General features: G+C 37.8%; 2 protein-coding genes across 9 annotated transcripts; both read right to left on the reverse strand.

The window, feature by feature from the left end:
* Nucleotides 1–7: 7 nt before the first annotated feature.
* On the reverse strand, nucleotides 8–17521 carry cdc14b (cell division cycle 14B). Of its 8 annotated transcripts, none has more exons than XM_041999459.1 (16): nucleotides 17212–17521; nucleotides 15989–16079; nucleotides 13649–13724; nucleotides 12375–12467; nucleotides 12175–12251; nucleotides 11081–11147; nucleotides 10845–10995; nucleotides 10531–10761; nucleotides 10300–10438; nucleotides 9906–10071; nucleotides 9669–9766; nucleotides 4655–4702; nucleotides 4441–4563; nucleotides 4055–4217; nucleotides 2404–2469; nucleotides 8–2212 (listed from the first exon to the last, which is right to left on the reverse strand). In XM_041999459.1, the coding sequence occupies exons 1-15, from the start codon at nucleotides 17504–17506 to the stop codon at nucleotides 2419–2421; spliced, it is 1869 nt and encodes a 622-aa protein (XP_041855393.1). In that variant the 5' UTR covers nucleotides 17507–17521; the 3' UTR covers nucleotides 8–2212; nucleotides 2404–2418. The 8 variants fall into 8 exon arrangements, with proteins under 8 accessions (XP_041855393.1, XP_041855392.1, XP_041855398.1 ...); XM_041999458.1 differs by having other exon boundaries at nucleotides 4441–4566; XM_041999464.1 differs by lacking the exon at nucleotides 17212–17521 and adding an exon at nucleotides 16247–16512 and having other exon boundaries at nucleotides 4441–4566.
* Nucleotides 17522–17543: 22 nt separating this feature from the next.
* Nucleotides 17544–20272, reverse strand: prxl2c (peroxiredoxin like 2C). Its single transcript, XM_041999469.1, has 6 exons — nucleotides 20068–20272; nucleotides 19709–19777; nucleotides 19492–19545; nucleotides 19193–19298; nucleotides 18947–19081; nucleotides 17544–18858 (listed from the first exon to the last, which is right to left on the reverse strand). Exons 1-6 carry the CDS (start codon nucleotides 20248–20250, stop codon nucleotides 18728–18730), a joined length of 678 nt encoding a protein of 225 aa, XP_041855403.1. The 5' UTR covers nucleotides 20251–20272; the 3' UTR covers nucleotides 17544–18727.
* Nucleotides 20273–20567: the final 295 nt, after the last annotated feature.

The following is a 20567-nucleotide window of genomic DNA, read 5'->3' on the forward strand; positions in this document are numbered from 1 at the left end:
AGAGAAATATCTGGGAGTAAATTTATTTAGAAAGTGATTCTATGTGCTTTAAGCATGTTTTTAGTGGATTATGAAGAAGTTGGACAAAGCCCCATTAGGACAGTGTTGATAGCATGCTTTTAACAGTACAAAATATTTACAAAATACAAATTGAGCATATTAAATGTTGACACATGAACACTCTTGAAATGCAAGAGCTGAAAAGCTTGACAAGTACATGACAGGAATAAGATGAGCCAGATGTTGAAGGGCAGTAAACATGTGTACTGTACTGTTTGCCATGGTTTAAAAAAAAAAACTTGATTTTAGATAAAGGTGAAAAAAATAGAATATTATGAAAAATGTAATTTCAGTAATTAAGCTTAAATATATACTCACAAGCAAAGTGAGATATTTGAAGCATTTATAATTTTGATGATTATGGCTTACAGCTTCTGAAAATCCAAAAGCCTAAATCTCCAAAAATTAGAATAGTGTGAAAAGGTTCCGTGTTGTAGCCTCCAAGTGCCACATTCTAACCAACTAAATGATCCTAAACACCAGCAAAGGACTCCTAAACATTTAAATGGTCTCTCAGTCTATTTCAGTAGAATTCACAACCATGGGGAAGGTTGCTGGTCATCATTGACACCCTTCACAAGGAGGGAAAGTCTCAAAAAGTAATTGCAAAATAAGTTGGATGCTCTTAAAGTGCTGCATCAAGGCACATCAATAAAAAGTTGAGTAGAAGGGAAAAGTGGAAGAAAAAGGTAAAACAACCAGCAGGGATGACTGCAGCCTGGAGAGGATCGTCAGGAAAAGGCCTTTCAAAAATATGGGGGAGCTTCACAAGGAGTGGGCTGAGGCTGGAGTTGGAGCTTCGAGAGCCACCACACAGACGGATCCTGGACATGGGCTTCAAATGTTGTATTACTCTTGTCAAGCTGCCCCTGAACAAAACACGTCAGAAGCAACTTACCTGGCTAAAGAAAAAACAAACTGGTCTGTTGAGCAGTGTTCTGAAGTGCTATTCTCTGATGAGGCAAACTTTGCATCAGATTTGGAAATCAAGGTCCAGAGTCTGGAGAAAGAATGGAGAAGCAACAGACCAAGACACTTAAGGTGCAGCGTGAAGTTTCCAGTTTGTGTTAATTTGGGAGCCATGTCATCTGTCCGGGTTGGTCCACTGTTCTTAAGTCTAGAGTCAATGCAGCCGTCTACCAGGAGATTTTAGAGCACTTCATGCTTCCTTCAGCAGAAAAGCTGTTTGATGAAGCTGACGTTATTTTCCAGCAGGACTTGGCACCTGACCACACTGTCAAAAGAACCAAAGCCTGGTTCAATGACCAAGGGATTACTGTGCTTGACTGTCCAGCAAACTCTCCCGACCTGAACCTCGTAGAAAATCTATAAGGCCATTGCCAAGAGGAAGAGGAGACACATGAGAAGGAGCAATGCATAAGAGTTGAAAGCCTCTATTGAAGCATCCTGGTCTTCTATTACACCCCAGCATTGCCACAGACTGATAACATCCATGCCAGGCTGCACTGAGGCAGGAATTCATGCAGAAGGGGCTCAAACCAAGTACTGAGTTCTTATGCATGATTATACTCTTCAGATGGTCAATATTTCTATATTCAAAATCCATTTTATTGATTACATGTTATCTAATTTTAAGATTTAGCTTTTTGGGTTTTTATAAGCTGTAAGCCTTAATCATCAAAATTATAATGAATAAATCCTTTAAATGTCTCACTTTGCATGTAATGAGTTTATATATTAGTCTACCTTTTAAAGTTGAATTACTAAAATTCTGTGCAATATTTTAATTTTTTGAGTTCCACCTGTATACTTTTAAAAGAAAACCAATGCTCATTTTCACATGGGTGGGGCAGGTTTACTTTCCCTTTCAAATGGCCCATTTCTTCCACAGAACCACAAATCTGCTGTACAGTACTCATCTTGGAGGGAATCTCTTGGATTTACACATTCATGCCAGTCTGGTTGTAGGTAAAAATGATATTTTCTACTGCATGCTTCATTAAGTATGAAAAAATAGGTAATGTTTAAAACAGTTAAAAAAAAACACCAAAGTGCCTATCAGTAAAATATGCCTCATGATTAAGATTGGCTTCAACCTTTCTACAAAACAAAAAAAAGTTGGATATCTTCACAATTTCCAGATCCACAGGCTCATCGAAGTAGAGGGGCTCTAGCTTTGGGTATGGAGTGACTACAAAAGAAAACAATGAAGATCAGAAATTAGAGACATTAAATTTGCAGCACATTTGATTGCTAGGTAAATTCCCCTCTCCACTCCCCATATTTATGCCACAATTGTATATTAATGTTACACATTAAGAATCTCATTACAGATAAAATACCAATTTAAATATGATGCAAGAAAAGTAAGAGGATAGATACCATAGCCTGGAAAATCTAATGGATTGCAAAGCGCTGTGAGCTTTTCGTCCTCTGGAGACAATGCGTCTGTTGCATGTAAGAAAGATGGAAGAAGATATGAGCATTGAAGGGAAGCCGAAGTAAAGGATGGCAACAAGGCCAAAGGCAGTGATGACAAGCCACAGGCAGATCACACAGTGAGCAGCAGAATCAAGAAAAGCTATAGCCAGTCATACTCCAAAAGGCTGTCCTTGTAGAGGGAAAAAAAGGTAACGAAAGAAGTCGAACAGAGACCAAGGTGGATGGAATTAAATTTAATGCCCAGGTAAGTGTTAGTTTGTACATTTCAGGCCTTATGCAGTATATTAGTAAGACATTAGTAAAAGACCTTGGCTGGGCTGCACCATTATCACCATGTTTAACATGAAATATGCTCAACAAAAATAAAACATTGGTGTAGTTTAAAACCTAAAGTGTTGAGCAGGATCAGTATTTCTTGTATATTTAATAATTCATAGTACACAAATATTAATACTTTACAAGTTAAAAAAAAGTAATTTCGTTAGGACAGTTATTTGTCTAACCTCTTAAAGAAGGAATTTAGTTTATTCTGGGTAAGCAGAATAACACTCTTTATGTAAACATTTATGTGAAATGTCTGGAAAAAATAAACATTTTTCATTGTGGATGAAGCCCAGTCTAAGGAAATTCTGTGCTGATAAATTTATAGATGAGAAAGAGTGAGTGCACTGAGCCTCTGGACTTCTGACTGGATTTGAACAGGCACCAAAAATCAGATGTTTAGCTTTAATTTAAAAACCTTATCATACCATGATTACCAAAAATTTTTTTAAAAGAAATCATTTAGAAGTTTGGCTCCCCTACTCAAAATTTACAGTGATAAAACAGGCAAATCAGAAAGATACTATTTATTTGATGTAAGGTTACATTTTATTAAAATCCAAGTTTCTGCTTCTTCAATGGCTTCTGTCTACTAAATCCTCCTGAAGGGCTTTTGATAAAACCTTGGTAGCAGTTCTATAGTTAACTTGGGAAGTTTTCCAGTGTAATTGCTATGCGTTAATGTATGTTAATGGCATCCGCACAGTCACTTGTTACCTTCTAACAGCTTTCCCATGCTTTATGGGCATCAATTAGACCACTTTAAACTAAAAGGTTGCACATAGATGCTGGAAAAACTGAACCGTTCTCCTTTGCCAGAAGCAGTGAGTTTCCTCTCCGTTCTCTGGTTCATCCATTCTAATTATTGCTCCCTGAGACAACCCTGTAATCAACTACAAGACAATGAGTGGAATTTAATGTTCTACAGGCTGTGGTGAACCATAATTTCTGATAAGCAGTGAGCTGAGAAAATATTTGGACTGGGCCACACACATCAGGCCTACACAGTGGGATTGGGAGTGCTCTCTCCATTGCTGTGCATACTGGTAACAAAACAGAACATCTACATATTTTCTTCCACAAGCTGCTCATGTCAGTTTCAGAGCTTTTTGGAGATAATGCATGTACTCCTCAATCATTCATGAGAGCTGAAATTTTGAGAAGGAGAGCCCAAATATTTTTACTTTTCATAAATTAAGAAATTTTTTTAATCTTATGTAAATGCAGCCCAAGTCTCCATAAGGCTCAGAGTGTGTCTGAGGGAGCTTGCCTGCCAGTGGCCTTGTGCCGTGTTTAAGTTGATGAAGGTGTTGGATGTGACACTGGTTGTGCCTCTATGGCTGCTGCATGGCTCACAACACATTGGGTCTCTGTTGTCAACCACGACATGCAAGTTGCCTAGGGACTTGACCAGTCTGGTGTGGCGCAGAGAACTGGCAGAGAGAGGGGAAACTGTAAATTCAGTCCACAGGATCCATGAGTGGCTATAGCCTCTTGACTGTTTTTCAACTGTGTCGATGCTGCACAAAAAGTGCAACAAAACACAACTAACACTTTGCTTTAAATTCAATTAGCAACAATTCAAAAACAAATATGCATTTGATGACAGCACCTGTATCTGCTCTTCCTGATTGTGTGTCAATTTTATCTACTGACCTTCCTCCTACTCCGTTAGCTGGCAGTGAGGTTCTGGTCCTCTTCCTGCTGTCTGAGTGGTCAGACAGAGCCAGTGGGCCCACAGTGGTCTTACAACCCCGAACACCAGCCTGCATAATGACCCTGCTGCACAAGAGATTAACATCATCTAATAATCTGCAAGTTGTATGTCTATGTGAATGCATTTCTATTGTGTACATGCTGTACATTTTACCTCAGGGACTGTGACGACGACCTGGTGTTTATTTTATTCTCTTCTTGTCTGTGAAGACAAAGTAATGTGATGTAAACATGTGAAAGTTTATATTTGGAAACACAACCATGTGGAAGAAAAGACTGCATGGAGATGGAAAAGTTAAAAATAAAATCAGTAAAGCCTTTAGTCGCCAGGTTAGAGTAGCAAGCCAAGTTAAGCACCAGAAAAAGGCATTAAACAACTTAAAGAGGGGCTTTTTATCAATCAGTTTTCATAAACAGGAACTAACAGCTTAAGTTTTTACAATTGGTACTTCACATTAACCAGCAAAGCATGATGTGCAAACATGACGGGATGATGGGAATGTCCATGGCACAAACTCATCATGTACATAAATGATGACAAGCTGGAGGCAGCAGCCTCTGATGTTTCAGATTTTTACAAACTGACTCATTTCATCAGCTTTACTGTAGCTACAGAAGGAATAAATAAGATGATTTTGAACAGATTCCTGATTTGGGTAGGGAATTTAAAAAAAAAGAGAGAGGCCAGGGGGCTCACTTACAGCATTCTCAGTTAGAGCTCCAGAAGGAGGGGTTTTGGGGGGGCTGACGGGCAGCAGAACTCATTGAAATCCTAACCCGTCTATACAGAAATGCAGGATGGAAGAAGGGAAGCCATACACAATCCACCACAGGGCAAGGCTACACAGGGAGGAGAGCAGCATGGCTACCAGCCATCTGAAAGGAGGACAAATCCAACAACAAGAGCAAACGGAAAAAAGGGGGAAAAAAAAAGAGAGACAAGAGACCTCTGGGCAGGACACAAAGCCTCTGATGTTGTGCTTTTCCACTGGGACTGGATTATATGCAACACCTCTCATAGAATCCTTCACTGGACAGTGGCAGAAAGCAGATTTTTGTTCTTTTCCACTTCCTCTGATGTCTCAACAGTTTATTTTACTTTTTAGTATTAAATGAACAGTAGATCACGTTGACTGTTTATAATCTGTAACCCCTGGCAACAACAATGTAATCACCACAATGAGAGGATGTTTATTCGGCTTTTTTCTTTTTTATTTAACCATATTAAACTATTTCATTTATTAGTGGACAAACTATACTCAAATCATATTGTTTCAGATCAAGTAGAGGAAAACAAAATGGAATCATCTTGTCATATACATTTCTAAAACAAAAACCTTTGTGGGTCTGTGGTATAACAAAACAGACTTTAATAAGTGGTTGCACCTGGCTGATGGACCAAAAGTATGGTTCTAATAACAGAGTGGAAACAACAGAAAGAATAATAGACTCCTTCAAGCAAGTAATTCAACTTGGAAAGTGATAGTACATGTTGATTGTTCTCAATCAGCCGAGTCCAAAATTTGGAACAAGTATAAATAAAATGATAATGTTATAAAAGGAAAAGGCTGGTCGAGGAAGACTTCAACGCATCAGAAAAGTGATCAAAATTCAAGATTCTTATTCCAACAGAGGAAAGGAAGCTTGGTGAGGCTGAAGTCATTTGTCAAGATGATAACACATTTTGCTCACAGAGCAAAGACATAATACTTTTCTTAAGGACAGACGTGTCAACTCAATGACATGAGCAGCAGACAGTCTGAATGGCAATCTGATTTAAAATGGAAATTGAGGGAAGAGAAATCCACATCTCAAATAATTCATGCTGTCCTGACACCCTGGTGTAAATAAGTACCACCTATCTCACAGTTTTATATTAAAGCTTTTTTTATTTAAAATCTTTTTAGAAATGTTTGTTCAGTTATTGAATGAAATTGTTTTTTACAATAGCTGCAGTCTGAGTGAACATCCTTCAAATGTGGTGATGCCATAATTTTTGCAAGGGCTGCATAGTGTAAGTAAAATTTTTATGATTATAAATAATTTTTTTAAAATAAAAAAAATAGCAAATAAAAAAACAACAGCCATTGATATGCCAGTGTATTTAACGCTTATAATTCATTATGAAAAATCTAAAAAAATGGTAAAATCCTTTAAGAATTACAGTATCCATCATCTACTTTTGTTCCATAAAAACAGACCATTTTAAAAGACGCTGGCAGAGATGGAAACCTGACGAAGCTCAGGTGGTATGAATACAGTGATCCAGTCATAAAAGCAATGGAAAAACAACAGGCACCTGACAATGATGCCTGCCCAACATTAATAACATGTTAGACACAAACACAGATTGAACAGAGGCATGTGCATGCGTGCATGTCCAAGGGATTTGTGCCTGTTGCCATGCATGAAAAGGCAGAAATGAAGAAGTTTGGATACTACTTTTATAATTATTCCTGGAATCATGCACGTCAGTGTTACATAACAAAACAAACAGTTGAGCCAGATGGTGAAGTTGAGCTGGAAATTAGATGTTTGCATAGCAGTGCACGCTTATAAAGCACATGGCGTAATGTGCAAGCAAATCTCTTCTCTGGTTCAAGTTTATTCCTCAGAATCAATAAGTACCAGTTTTCACCTCGAAGATCAGGAGGAAGAAACAAAGTCTTGTAAAGCCACAAATTAAACTTATAAAACAACCTCAGTCACTGATTATTCTACTATTAGTAAATATTTTAAACAATTTGGGGGAAAAAAACTAAACTACATGGAAAAAGTAATCAGCTTAAATGTTAAAGCAGGCAAGTTGGATACTTTGCTAAACAAAGAAGTACCTACTGCAGATGAGAATCAAGTGTCCCTTAACATGTTCTCTTTAGCAGTGCCAAGTCAGTAAAGCAAGCAGAGACACAACATTCAATTCAACTAATCCAGATCGCATTTAAAACAGTGATTAGTTGAACAATTGGTGCTGCTCTTGAACTGCACACTTGTTGCAGTGAAGATATCTCAGATATGCCTTGGTTTAAAATCAGATCAGCTCAGTGAGCCCATGAGGCAGACAATGAAAGGCGTGTAGATGTAATGCATCCACTAAGTGCATATCCACTTCACACCAGAGTCATCCAGAGAGAGAGAGAAAAAAGAAAGAAAGAAAGAAAGAAAGAACCAGGATAACTTCAACATCAGCCATTCCACTAGCCATACCTTTTGCTGGCATAGCAACCATTTCTATAGGAAGTGGATGTCAGCTCGAAAGGACATGGTGTGCACTTACCTCCATCATACAAAACCTCACTTCCTCTCTCTGTTTTTCCTCTCCCCCACTCTCTCTCTGCCTCTTTCTGCTATCTTTTGAACGGCAGGCAACACATCGGCCACGCCGTGCCCATGAGGCTGCAGCAGAACACTATCACCTGCCTGACATGGGACAACAAAAGCCAAAGCCATATGGGTACATGGGCAGAGGCCAGTCAACCATTCTCAGCCATGCTGACACCCAGATGTCCGCGGCTTGATTTATGTGGGCACAAAAGATGTGGATGTTTTTTTCTTTTTTTTTTAAAACTGCTAGGAGGCACATTAACTGTCATTAACTGAGAGTTAGCATTATCAAAATTTGTTGCTGCTAAAACCGTCAATTTGTTGTATCAATATGTGCACATTCATTTTTAGTTAGATTAACTGGTCTTTGGTTTTAGAGCTTCCATTCCTACTCCACAGAGAATCAAATGCTGTCCATTTAATGCTTACCCATTCAATTATATGCTTCAATGTTAGGTGGTAGAGCATCATTTAAAGACTGCAAGTCCATTAGCTTTATGAAACATAGGCCACCATATTTTTAAAAATATCTAAAGCCTTGAGTTCAGCATTTTGGCCTTTGCCATCTTGAATTTTGTATCAGACATTTGGAGAAAAGGAAGGATGTGAGTGGGAACTGCTGAAATGACAAAAGCCTGCAGGGTAGTGACCACAAATTAGCTTCATTTAAGAGTGAAGGCTTTTCCATTTTAAGAGCAATATGCTGTTTTAAAAAGATCATTCCCCAACCATTGGGGTACCTCCTGCTAGCCAATAAAGAGCATAAGCTTAATGGAAAACCCTTTTGTTTTTAACTTAATCTAAAACAAGTTAAAGTATTCATGGCCAATATGAGATAGACTGAAAGAAAGAAAAATAGAGGCCCAGTTTGAGATTTGTTCATATAAGTACCTCTATATTGATTTTTTTTTTTTTAAGTCTATGAGTCTTTGTCTACCATAGACAAACAGTCTGAGATATGGACACTGTAGTTGGTTAAACGCCTTAATATTTAATGGATCTTAGCATTTGTACACTAATGTGTTGTCTACAATGCTGCCTTTTTTAAAAATGAATATTTCAAGCACTATAAATGCCCTGTAACAGTGATTTGCCCAATTTATTTAAATTTTTTCTTTCAAATATTTAGTTTATCTATTGCAAAGTCTCCTATTGACCTATTGAGTGGCCCAGTTACAGGACACTGTGAGCTGATAACAGACTAGCAAGGTCTATTTGATTTGACCCATTTATCTTTTCCCCTCAGCTTTTAAAGGTTCACTCTGAAAAATCTGATTAAAAAAGATAACTTACAGATGACTTTTACGGTAAAATAATCTCAAAGACTCTTTAATGTCCAAATCCTTTGTGCCTTTCTAAATCCAGCTCTTAACAAAATGTTTACTGGAAGAATGTGTGTCAACTCTGTCACTTACTCTGTGTCATAATATCTGAGCTACTTCTTCCTTGATTTATTGTTCATCTTCATCACGCTCTGATTAAATATGAAAGTGGGTTAACTTTATTACACTTGGCCTGCAAGTGACTTTGAAAAGAGATCCAAAGGAAGGAAAAAAAAATATTATTAAAATGAATTATGATGAAATTTCCACACTTAGTCAAGAACTGTAGCCACAATAGTTTAGCCATTTCCTAAAACCGGACTATCCCAAAAAACCAGGAATGAATGATAAATTGAATTTTTTACATGGTCACTTCATGGTCTTATGATTTGAAAAACACTACAGCGTATGTATGTGTAATGATCCAAGAGACTGACGAGGAGGGGAACTGTTCAATCTACGGTACAACAACACACGTGGGCGTGATGCATGGTAAGGCCTGCAGGTTGCCTGGGCACTTACGACAGTGAACCTGAAGATGATCTGGCCTGTCTCTTGCTCTTAAGGGCCCGTAGTTTATCACCCTGTGTGAGGCCGTTTCTCTCTTCTTCATCATTGTACTGTAAAACAGAGAAGTCCTGCATAAACAAGGATAGCCTAGCAGTTGTAGTAGTAGTGGTTCTTTAATTATATCTGAAGAGATTTTGTACAATAAAATGGTACAGCTAATTATCCTCCTGAAAGTCTACTCAAACTCACCAGTTCTATTTCCTCTTTCTTGGATGGTCTGTTTTTGTTGTTCCCATTAATGGTAATGTCATCCACACCAGACAGGATCCTGGTGACAGCCATCTTGCCATTCTCTTGCTCATCATGCATCTTCTCCCGGAAAACATCTCCCTCTGCCCACAGACTGTTCTGCTTCCTGATGAAGACAATTCAAACAAGCCACAAAATAAACTTGTTTATTGGTAAATCACAATCACTTTTAATCAGATTTCCTACCACCCTCCTTTTGCTGAGATGCTTTCTAAAAATCCATGAAATCCTTTTTTTTAAACTGACTTTAACAATCTTGATACCAAAAATGTTATTTTTACAAACATAAAATCTGAGATCATCAAATGAAAATCCTTTTTCAGTGAAAACCTACTCTTCAACAAAGTTCTGCTGAGGCCCAATGATGGAGCCTGGCCGGCAGATCCGTATCCAAGCAATGGCCTCTGCTGCAGTCAGGCTGTAATGTTTCATCATATAGCATGCGATCAGGGTGCCAGTTCTCCCCAGGCCAGCTAAAAGAAAGAAAAATAAAAAGTAGCTTTTGGTTTTCAGTTACAATAAACAGGAAACTAAGCAGAGTCTATATAACTAAAATGTCTCTTACCCTTGCAGTGGACAGCAATGGCTCCCTCTGAATTCTCGCAGATGTTGAGGAACTTCCTAACAATCGAGTCGTTTGGTGTGCTCCCGTCCACAAAAAACAGATCGTGATGTTCAAAGCCGGAGTCTGTAAAACGTTTGGCATCATACATCTTTTTGTTGAGTCTGACGATGGTGGTGATGTTGTGTTTCCTGAAGTATGGGATGTAGGCCTCAGGAGCATGAAGAGGATACCCTGAAGTAGGAGAAAAGCATTGTGGTGAGTTCAGGAGTTATTCAAATGAGATCAGATATATTTCTGTGATGCACTTCAATTACCATTCTCTATTTTGCTTTTTGGGTGAGGCCCGCTGAATGCAAGGAACTTTCCTGGAATGATCCAGTTAAAGTCGCCATTCTCTGCTCTCTCATAGTGCTCATACTCTTCAACATCAAAGTTAGAGAAGTCGAGCCAGCCGTACTGCAGAGCCTATTAGACGGTTGAGAGGAACAATATTTTATTAGGACCATGAGAAGAGAAGACAGAAAAATAAATAAGTTCTTAAACTACATACTTTGTGAACACCCCGAAGGCAATCTAAGATGTTCAGATTGTACATGCAGGTTCCAAATGAAGCATCTCTGCAAAACAGAAAAACACAGTGATGGTCTGCACAACATTCTTGGGATGTTTTATATCATTAAAGGATTATTTAGCTTCAATGCCATCTGTGATTTCAACTGATTTCATCAGTTTTTTTTTTTCATCTTGTTCTATACTTTCTCATGACACATTTTGTCTTAGAAAGTTGGAAGTGCTTTAAGAAGGTACTTTAGTCAATCTTTTTTCTCAATTTTTGTGCTCTATTGGCATCACATTACTTAAAATGTTTAATAATTTCACCATATATAGTAACCAAAACCAGAAAAAAAATTACAACCCAAAATAGGAAAAGCTTGAAACAATATGGCAAATGCAAATAAAGCAGAATTTAGAAAAAGGCTGAGTATTTGAGTGAAAAAGATAGAGCAGAGGACCTAAATTTTATCAACTAGTCATAGGAAAAAATAATGTAATTATTTAAAAAAAAAAACAATATTTGAAAAACTATTTTTACTATTTATCCTTCCACAGTCAAAAAGAATCTAGAGGAATTTCATTCCCTTGTTGTTGCCCAATGTTGTATAAATAGTGAAAAAAAAAAAGCCTTGTATTAACTTCGTCAGCTGGAGTGTCACATTCTCTGGCCTCCAATTCAGCAGGGACAGACCATCACATTCCTTCAGGAATACAGCAAATCCAGGGATGTCCATGCATTTTGAATAAGACAATGCAAAGGAATAGCTGCAGAAAAAGAGGTTGCTGGCACTAGTAGACCGGCAGGCCTGCAGTCCTGATCTGACCTAATCCCAGCAAAGACTACAGATTTGCACTTTTTTTTTTCTTCCCAACTTTGTAGTGTCCCAACGTTTTCTAATTTGGGTTGTAATTAATTCAATTCATGTAAAAATAGCTTCTAATTATATTAACTCAGCTGTTTTCAGCAATATACCATCCAAAGTGATAATTCTAAGTGTGTTGATGCCATAATGATGCATTTTTATAGAACAAACTGCAAACTTAAAGCTGTTCTCAAATAGATTACATACTGTGTTGGTAGATTGTTACCTGAATGGAATATATGTCGAATTCCTTGACAGCAGCAGACTGTAGGCCTCCTCAGGCATCATATTCAGATGCATGACCTGTAAAAACAAAAGTTTTATCTTCAAGTACAGTTGTGGTAATTTGTAATCATCACAATGTTAGATATAACATGACCCAACAAGAAATATGTATATGTATATACAGGTTTTATCACTACTTACTGCATATGAGCCTATCAGGTAGGCAGCATTGGCTTGTTTCTTCTGATCTCCACAGGTATAAAAAATAATCCTCTTTCTTGACAGTATAATGGACTGTACAGAAACATTAATGACAGCATGAGATGAAATGTGATGCCTTGTTTATCTGCCTTAGATATACAGAGCTTGAGAGACAGAAGTGACAAGTAAGTACAGTTAATCATTTATTTTTCCGCCCCATGACATAACTAGAAACAAGGTTATCTGTACTTGCAAAGTTGTAGTACTACAATTTCAAACAGTAATTAACTAACTATTGTAAGAACTGTTGATGACCACTGGGTTGCTGTATGTAAGAAAAATCATACTATTATCGTTATGTTTATTATATTAGGTTGTGATTTTATGTGTAATTCATTGTTATACTTTGGACTAAATCATGTTTTAAGAACATACCAATCATTATATTTTAAGTATCAAGATTTAGAAATATATACTCAAGCAACATTTTGATTGTGTGTGCTGGTTTATGCTTGGGAACAGAAAGTCAAGACCATGGACAAGGTGGAAGGATCTGACTGTACCAGAAAGAGACCAGAAACTAACCTACCCATGCCTGCTATTTTTCATGTCTTATCTTTAGTGAAAAATGCTGTAACCTGAGACTTGTGTAATTCTGAAGTGTTTGATGTTCGAGGCAAGAACTTCGTGAACCTCCCTTTATAATGTCTTGTGATGTGTGAAACAGTTCAATGTGTGTATTATACTTGTATGGTGTGCCTACTCCTTGCAAGTAAAACTGTTTATATTGAGTAACGCTCTGTGGTCCTTCCTTGTGTTGAAGGTTTAGCTTTGCAGTGCTTGGCGTTGGGAAGAATTTTCCTAACACCGTATGTATGAGGTGTGCTATATAAATAATTTTGCTTTGTCTTTATCACAAAAGAGCTAAGAATAAGACCAGACAATCACCATTTAAAACAGTAGTAGACATAATTGAAGTTGCAAAGAGGCTGAATCATCAGTCTAAACGTCTGCTGCACCTCTCCAAGATCAAAGTCATGTCACAAATGCAAACAAACAGCCTTGACAAAGAGGGACAGTGCTGCCCCAAGTTCACAAGCAAGAAATATTAGGGACTTATATTTAACAGTGAAACATTAACTGATGGGTATAAAACCATAAAACCTATTTTACTTACTCTACCTAGAGCAAGTATAAATAGATATTGATTGACCTATGTTTTTCTTCCCATTCTTCTTCCAGAAAGCGCAATTAAGAGCAGCAGTTGACTTTACCTTGAGTTTCTTTGTCAGCTTGCAACAGAAGCGATAAAACATGGCCAGGTTAAGGGGACCAAAGTCTGCATAAAAACTGGGAGAGACAAAGGAAAGAGAAAGAGCATGTCAGAATGGCTATTTATGCAGCCAGCGTTCGTCTCTGGGGAAGCTTCACTAGATCGAATCAGCTACCTCAGGCTGACACACCAAAAACACTGACTGGAGTAAAGGCTATATATGGAAATGTTTGATGCTAGAGTGGGTCGATCAGAACAGGAGAAAAAACTGCAAGGAGGTTTATCTTTTTAAAGCCATGAGGGCAAAACCCCAGAAAAAAATGTGTACTGCCCTTTTCAATGGTGAAATGAACAACAACCCAAATTCCTCGCCTTTATTACAAAGTCTGAAAGTGCTATGGCTGAAGTGACAATGTGCTTTGTAAGTATTTGAAGTTCTTTTCACATTGTAAAATGGATTTCTTTTATCATTAAAGCAGTGCACACTACATTTCCTGATTAAGTTTATAGCAGTGAATTAACAGAGATATGTGGAAACCAAACACAAAACCACGACTGGGTGAAAGGATGTATTTTAGATGCTGCAAAGATAACACCATTGCAAACCCATTTACAATGTCTTTTACTCCTTTCTAGCATGTAGAATGGCAAGGGAGGAACTTTAGAAATCATTAATTAACCAGCAAGCCAATCACAGCTCAAATTACAGGTGTGGACAAGGAGTTTTGAACCCACTACTTAATATGTGAACCCACACTTACGAGGCATAAGGTATCACATTTATGCTCACAGAAATATTTTGTCATTTTAAGTGGATTATATCATTTCTTAATTTTGATATAAACAGAAGTTAGTTATTAAAATCTGCACCTGGGAAGAAATGGAGACAGCTAAAAGTTAATGCTGCCAAGCTCTGACCAACCTTGTTTAACACACTTGATTATTTTCAGTCTCTGAATGACATTGTGCAAGGTGCATGTGTTGTAAATTGTGTTGTTCAGAAATCTTCTCGAAAGGAAATTAAAAAAACAATAGAGCTAGAAATTGAAAAACTGATCTATTTATTTATAAGTCTAGTCATGCATTAAAATTCAGGCAGCAGATCTTCACACAACAAAAAGGTGTGCATAATGTGTAAGTGCACTGCAATTTGGAGGGAGGAAAAGGCAGCTGTACGGGTAGAGAAGCTTTTCTAATGATTAACATAGTGGAGGACCAGTTGCGTTTTTTTCCTTAAAAACAGAGGAAAATTTTAGTATCGGATAAGGAGTTGTAGAGGACACAAGAGCGCTTCTGTTGATGGTTTCTTTCAGTAAAAACAAAGTTCAAACATTTTACTCCATTTACTAAATGATCTTAAAGGTGTTATTAATCTTTAATCTGGATTTTTATCCATGCTTTTGTCCTTTTCTTTATTTATTTTTGTTCCCTTTAAAGCCCACTGGGTTGCACTTAAAAATGGAGCTGTTGAAAAAGTTGTGCTGAAAGGAGACGTTGAACTGACACAGCTAAAGTCCTCACAAACGAGACTAATTTAAAGCAACTGTGATACACAAATAACAAAAAATTAAACCTGCATACATAAACTGATAAAAAAGCTGTTCTTATTATCTCATCCTCACATTATCAAATGAGAGATTTAATAAGATTTTGGTCAACATTTTTATGAACAGGATTACAGAGAGGAGACCAGAGAAAAGAACTTTTAAAGGTAAATAAAGGGAGAGCATGGGCTAGATAAGACAGAGATAAGACAGCGTATGTCCTTTCACAGCATAAGCAACATAATGTGTAGCATTTGACTTCCTTATCAATGGAAAAGAAAAGACAGAATTAAGCTCTAACTTTAACTCTAGTTTTTAACCTATAAACTAAATCTTATCATTTCAATTCAACTGAGCGCAGTGCTGGATGAAAAAACTAAAACTTTATTTTGTTTTCAAACAAAGAGCACAGCTAACAAATTCAGATAGTATATATATTTAATCTAAGTCATCTATAAGTCTAGTTATTGGACTGTAGTAACACAGGCAGATAATTAGCTTGTTCAATTATGTTTTTAGTTCTTATACAGTATTGTTTTGGCTATAGAATATACGGAAGTATTTATGTATTTAGTCTCCTGTGAGCTACTGCAATATATTTAATTTACCCCCGTCTGCTATGAGATTAATATACTGAAAAATGGCTCAGTTTTAAGTGAATGAAGCACGCGCCTGTACTGTACCGATTCCCATTTGAGTCCTGAATAAAAAGTTGACCTCCCAAAATGTCACAGTATAATTTCCATTCTGGAGCCAATTATGTTTAAAAGAGAAAAGCAGAAAGAGAGACCACTCACTTTTCGTATGCCAGCTCTTCATCTATGCAGAAACAGTGTCGGTCCGCTGTACTTTTGATCTTTTGCTGAAGCATGGCAAAATAGAGTTGATCTATTGGAAGGAGAAAGGGAAGGATGGGCAATGAGGGAAAGGGAGATCAAATTAAATTGCAGTTAGGTGCTTTTATCATAAATATTGTCAATTCTACCAATCCCCACACAGATCACATGCTCTTTGCATTTAAACTAGCTCGTTTTTGTTTATTTCTGGCAACGTACCCTTGATTAACTCGATACATCTTGATGAAATATCGTCCGAGGTCATCTTGCAAACACTTCTGAACATGACGTTTTCTTTGTAACCGCGCGGAGTAAATTTCCTCACGAGGACTTGTGCATGCTAAGTAAAACTACGCGAACAATTTGCTTGACGTTTTCAAGCAATTTTAAGTAATTTTTGCTATAGGAAAGTTTTTTTCTTTTGTTCCCGACTTTGTTTCCGAAGACGAGAAAGTCACCAGCCGTGGAGGGAAGGGGAGTTTCGAGAGCAAGTGCGCACTCTGCTAAAAAATGATCCCCGTGAGACTCCTCCTCTACAGTATTTTGGGGGACACTATTGGCTGGCACAGATGCAAGACGCCACATGATTGGTCAAATTATCTGTTATTCATAGTCAGTCACGCCTCTTTCAGTTTAAAGTTCTCGACATAAGACACATCATAGGCCCCGGGATAGTTGCCCAAGCGGTTGCTAGGACGGTTCGTTAGCCAGTAAGATTTGCGAATTTCACTGACGAACCTCCCCTATCTCAGGCTGGAGATTGTTGACGATGTATTGGGATCAGCAAACATAATCAAGATAAAACAGTTAACATTAAAATAGTCTGACAGTTGGATATAGAGTTACATTTTAGGCATCGGTATACCAAAACATCCCTCTGTGCACATGGATAACACACAAACACTCACCAAAAGAAGACAAAAAGAAAAACAAAGTGATTTTTTCCCCCCTGCAATAAACTCCAGATAAAATTCAGTAATCTATGAACAGACTGCGAGTCTAAGTTGACGCAAACCCATTGCATTCACGAAAAAAAGGGGAGGGGGGGGCAATGGTGTCGCCATATTGGGGCAAAAACTGAAGAAATCAGACTTTCCTGCACGTAGAAACGTTGTGTGTATGTACGCCTGATGCATGTGCCAAGTAGGCTGAAAGTTCAAGGTTCATCGTGCAGACCCTTTTACCTGTTATCTCAATGTAAATATCGCAGTTTGGCTCCGCCTCTGAGCTGCTGTGAGCTGAACAGCGTTTTTTCCTGGATTCAGCTCGCCTCCTCTCGCTCTTGCGTTTCATTTTCTCCTCAGGGCTGCACGAATGACATTGCTGAGCAGCTGCAACGGATCTCCTCCGCTTCGCAGTGCGGCGACGTGTCCGCGTTTTCTTGCTGTTAATGTGGCATGTCGAAGCCTTTCTATGCGCGTCAGCCGACGCACAGTTGCCTGCTTCAACCCCTGTGGTGGCGGTGACGTCTTTGAGCATGGGCAGGTTTCTGCTTTCTGAATCCCCTAGTGACGTAGCAGGAGTTTTTTGTCCAGTGCCCACCACCCTAACTGTTCAATGGCAGCAGTATTATTAACTACAGATATATTAGGATGCAATCCAAAGTGCGGAATGATACAATTGGATGTGAACGACGTGGATATAAAGATAGCAAATCAGGGCATAAGTTATTAATTGGTCATGATTAACCTATTAACCTAACCACAAGTACAATATCAAAATTTTACAAATATAGAAACAATATAATTCTGACAGGGAAAGGATTTTAAAAACCCTTTTATAACTTTGTTTAATTATTTGCGCTTTAGACCACAGAACGTATGGGCTTTTCCCAGAGAACTCAACTTAATAAGCTAATATGGGCTTAAGTTCCAAATCAGTTTTCATCAAACTACAATTTTCAATGTTTTGTTTAAAAAAAGGCTCTAAATAGAACTGGACAGAAAAGCCCAAATCCTGTTCTCTCAGCCAATCAAAGATATTGGGAGAATTTTAACTAAACTGCTTGTTATCAATGCTATTTTTTAATGAAAGCACTTCCAGCAAAAAAGAAAAGCAAATGTAAGCGGTTGTATGTTTATAGTGCTCTGCTACTATACACATTGCTAGGTACGTCTCTGCAGACTATTACAAAAGGAAGGAATACTATTTGAGTATTTCAAAGGCTATAAACCACCGTTTCTGATAAGCATGAGTATTAGTTTATAATTTTTTACTAGACCAGCCAAAATAGCTGGACTGAGGTTGAGCTGGTAGATGCTTTATAGATAAATAAAATAGATCCATTCTGTATCTTTTTGTCTACATGGTCAGTGCCCCCGTCAAGTTTCTTCCATATAAGAAGATGTTATCAGTGTCTGGTTTTAAATATTAAATATTTCAGGTCTGTGCTCACTCTTGCAGATCTGTGTCACATTTCCATCCCTGTCAATCAGAGCTGAAGCTGATAAATACAGACACCTACTGCAAAGTCATTTTACTCAGGACTGAAAGCCACTGGCAACCAGATGTTTATGGATGTTTTGAGGATTTTTTTTTTATCCAGTGGGCCACTGTCAATCTATGGTGACTGACCACTTAAAATCCCTTGAAGAAAATGTCCGTTGTTCCCAAGCCACATTTAGGTACACCAAAAACACCAAATAATGTAGTATTTAACCTCAGTGAAGATTCAATGCATGTAAAAAAATCACTTTTATGCTATACATGTATGATCTTTGGCCTATCACTGAAGTCCAGTGTCTGTTGAACTCCTGCAAGCTGGAGGAGCCAGTTTATGGGCATGTGATCCAAGCGGTTCATGTCAAAATGCCAAAAATAAACTTGAGAGCCTGCAGAGAGCAGAAAATGAGAAAGAAATGGGTATATATAATGCAATGGTGAGGACAGAGACTTTTTTACAAAGGCACGAGAGCCTACCAGGTCCTGCAATGATAGCTCCACCTTGCTGATGCAAGTCACCCTGGAAGTCAAATACAGGACTGGTCATGGCCCTCCATATGCTCTTTATTTGGCCCATAAATAAACCAGATTTCACATGGGGACTGGGGTGTGCTGAGTACACAAATATACACCAGATGCAACATTTAATTAATTACAGTGTATCTAAGAATAAGCTGTCTCCCACTGTAACAGCTTTATACTCTCATATAAATAAAATATTACCATTATCTGTGAATCTCTCTTCTCTCTTCATCCCAAGCTTTTGGTAAATGCGCCTTTTTGGGTCCACATACATTTCATAAGGATACCCCGTCAACAAGCAGAAAGGCTAGATAAGAGATTGAGACATAACTTCTGTTTTTGTATGTTTGAAATCAAATGCAGGTCAATAAATTCTTGATATAACAAATATTGTCTCTTTTTAGGACTAGGGGTATAAGAACGGTGAACACACTCAAAAAAGCATAAAAATCAAGATGTGAATCAGAATAAAAGGTGAAGTTAGATTTAAATGTAATTACCTCTATATGGTGATGAGCAGACTGACCAATCACAATCAATCTGATTCCAGCATCCTGCAAAGTCACACATCAAATTTAGTATTTCTTATAATCAGACATTACCATTCAAAGCTGCTGGAGTTGATCCCAGCAAAATCAAATATCTGATTTACAGCTATAAACTTTTTGATGAGATCGGCCTTCAATGCATTTATGTGCTATACTTGTCATAACTCACCTCTAGTGCTTCTCTTGGTACTTTGCTCAAATCATCAACATACTCTTTGCAGCTGTAGCACAAGAAATTCTGCAGTATATAAGACATTAACAGTGAGAGCTCACATGACGTTACAAATCACATTTCTACCTTTATGATACTTATACCTCTGTGTTCAACTATTCATTTCTTCATTTCCACCTTAATTCTGTATACACTCAGCTTGGCTTTTAGGCTCACCTACCTGCGATGTCACACATTCACACGTTCATTCTACTTAACTAAGCCCTTAATGAATTTCCAAATGCATCTTTTAGCAAAATAGCTTCAGAATAATTAGAAGAGAAAAAAAAATCCAGCGAAACAAATATTTTTCCTACCCGTACGAAAATGATAACCGACTTCTTGTCTTGATATAAGCTCTTGAATGGGATCGAGACTCCATGCCGATCGTAAATTAAACAGTCTTCAGCTTCTTTGAGGTCATTAATGACAGATAGGGCTCCAGTTTCCGAGCTCTCCTTAGTTATTTGTCGAGTTATTGGTGAAACTACTTCAGCCATTTTCCCCTGAGACTTCCCAATGAGCAGTGCTATTTTGGGAGTTGCCCGTTCAACTTGGAGGAGTTGCTCGCTGGAAATTCACGCCCATCGGCTCCAGGCGACTCTCCGCGCTTGTATAAAAGATAAAGAAAGTCATGAGAAATTAATAGAAAATGTGATCAGAAAGTAAAGTAAGCTGCTGTATGATTGTTAATAATAATAGCAGGCATTTCTTTTTCAAAGCAGACAATGCACACGTGTAGTAAGCATAAAGCCTTCTGTATGGTTTATTATAGGCCTATTGGGGAAGTAAGAAGAATTACTTTAATTGTATTAGG

This window comes from Melanotaenia boesemani, chromosome 11, assembly GCF_017639745.1.
Source record: "Melanotaenia boesemani isolate fMelBoe1 chromosome 11, fMelBoe1.pri, whole genome shotgun sequence".
NCBI classification, from domain to species: Eukaryota; Metazoa; Chordata; class Actinopteri; order Atheriniformes; family Melanotaeniidae; genus Melanotaenia; species Melanotaenia boesemani.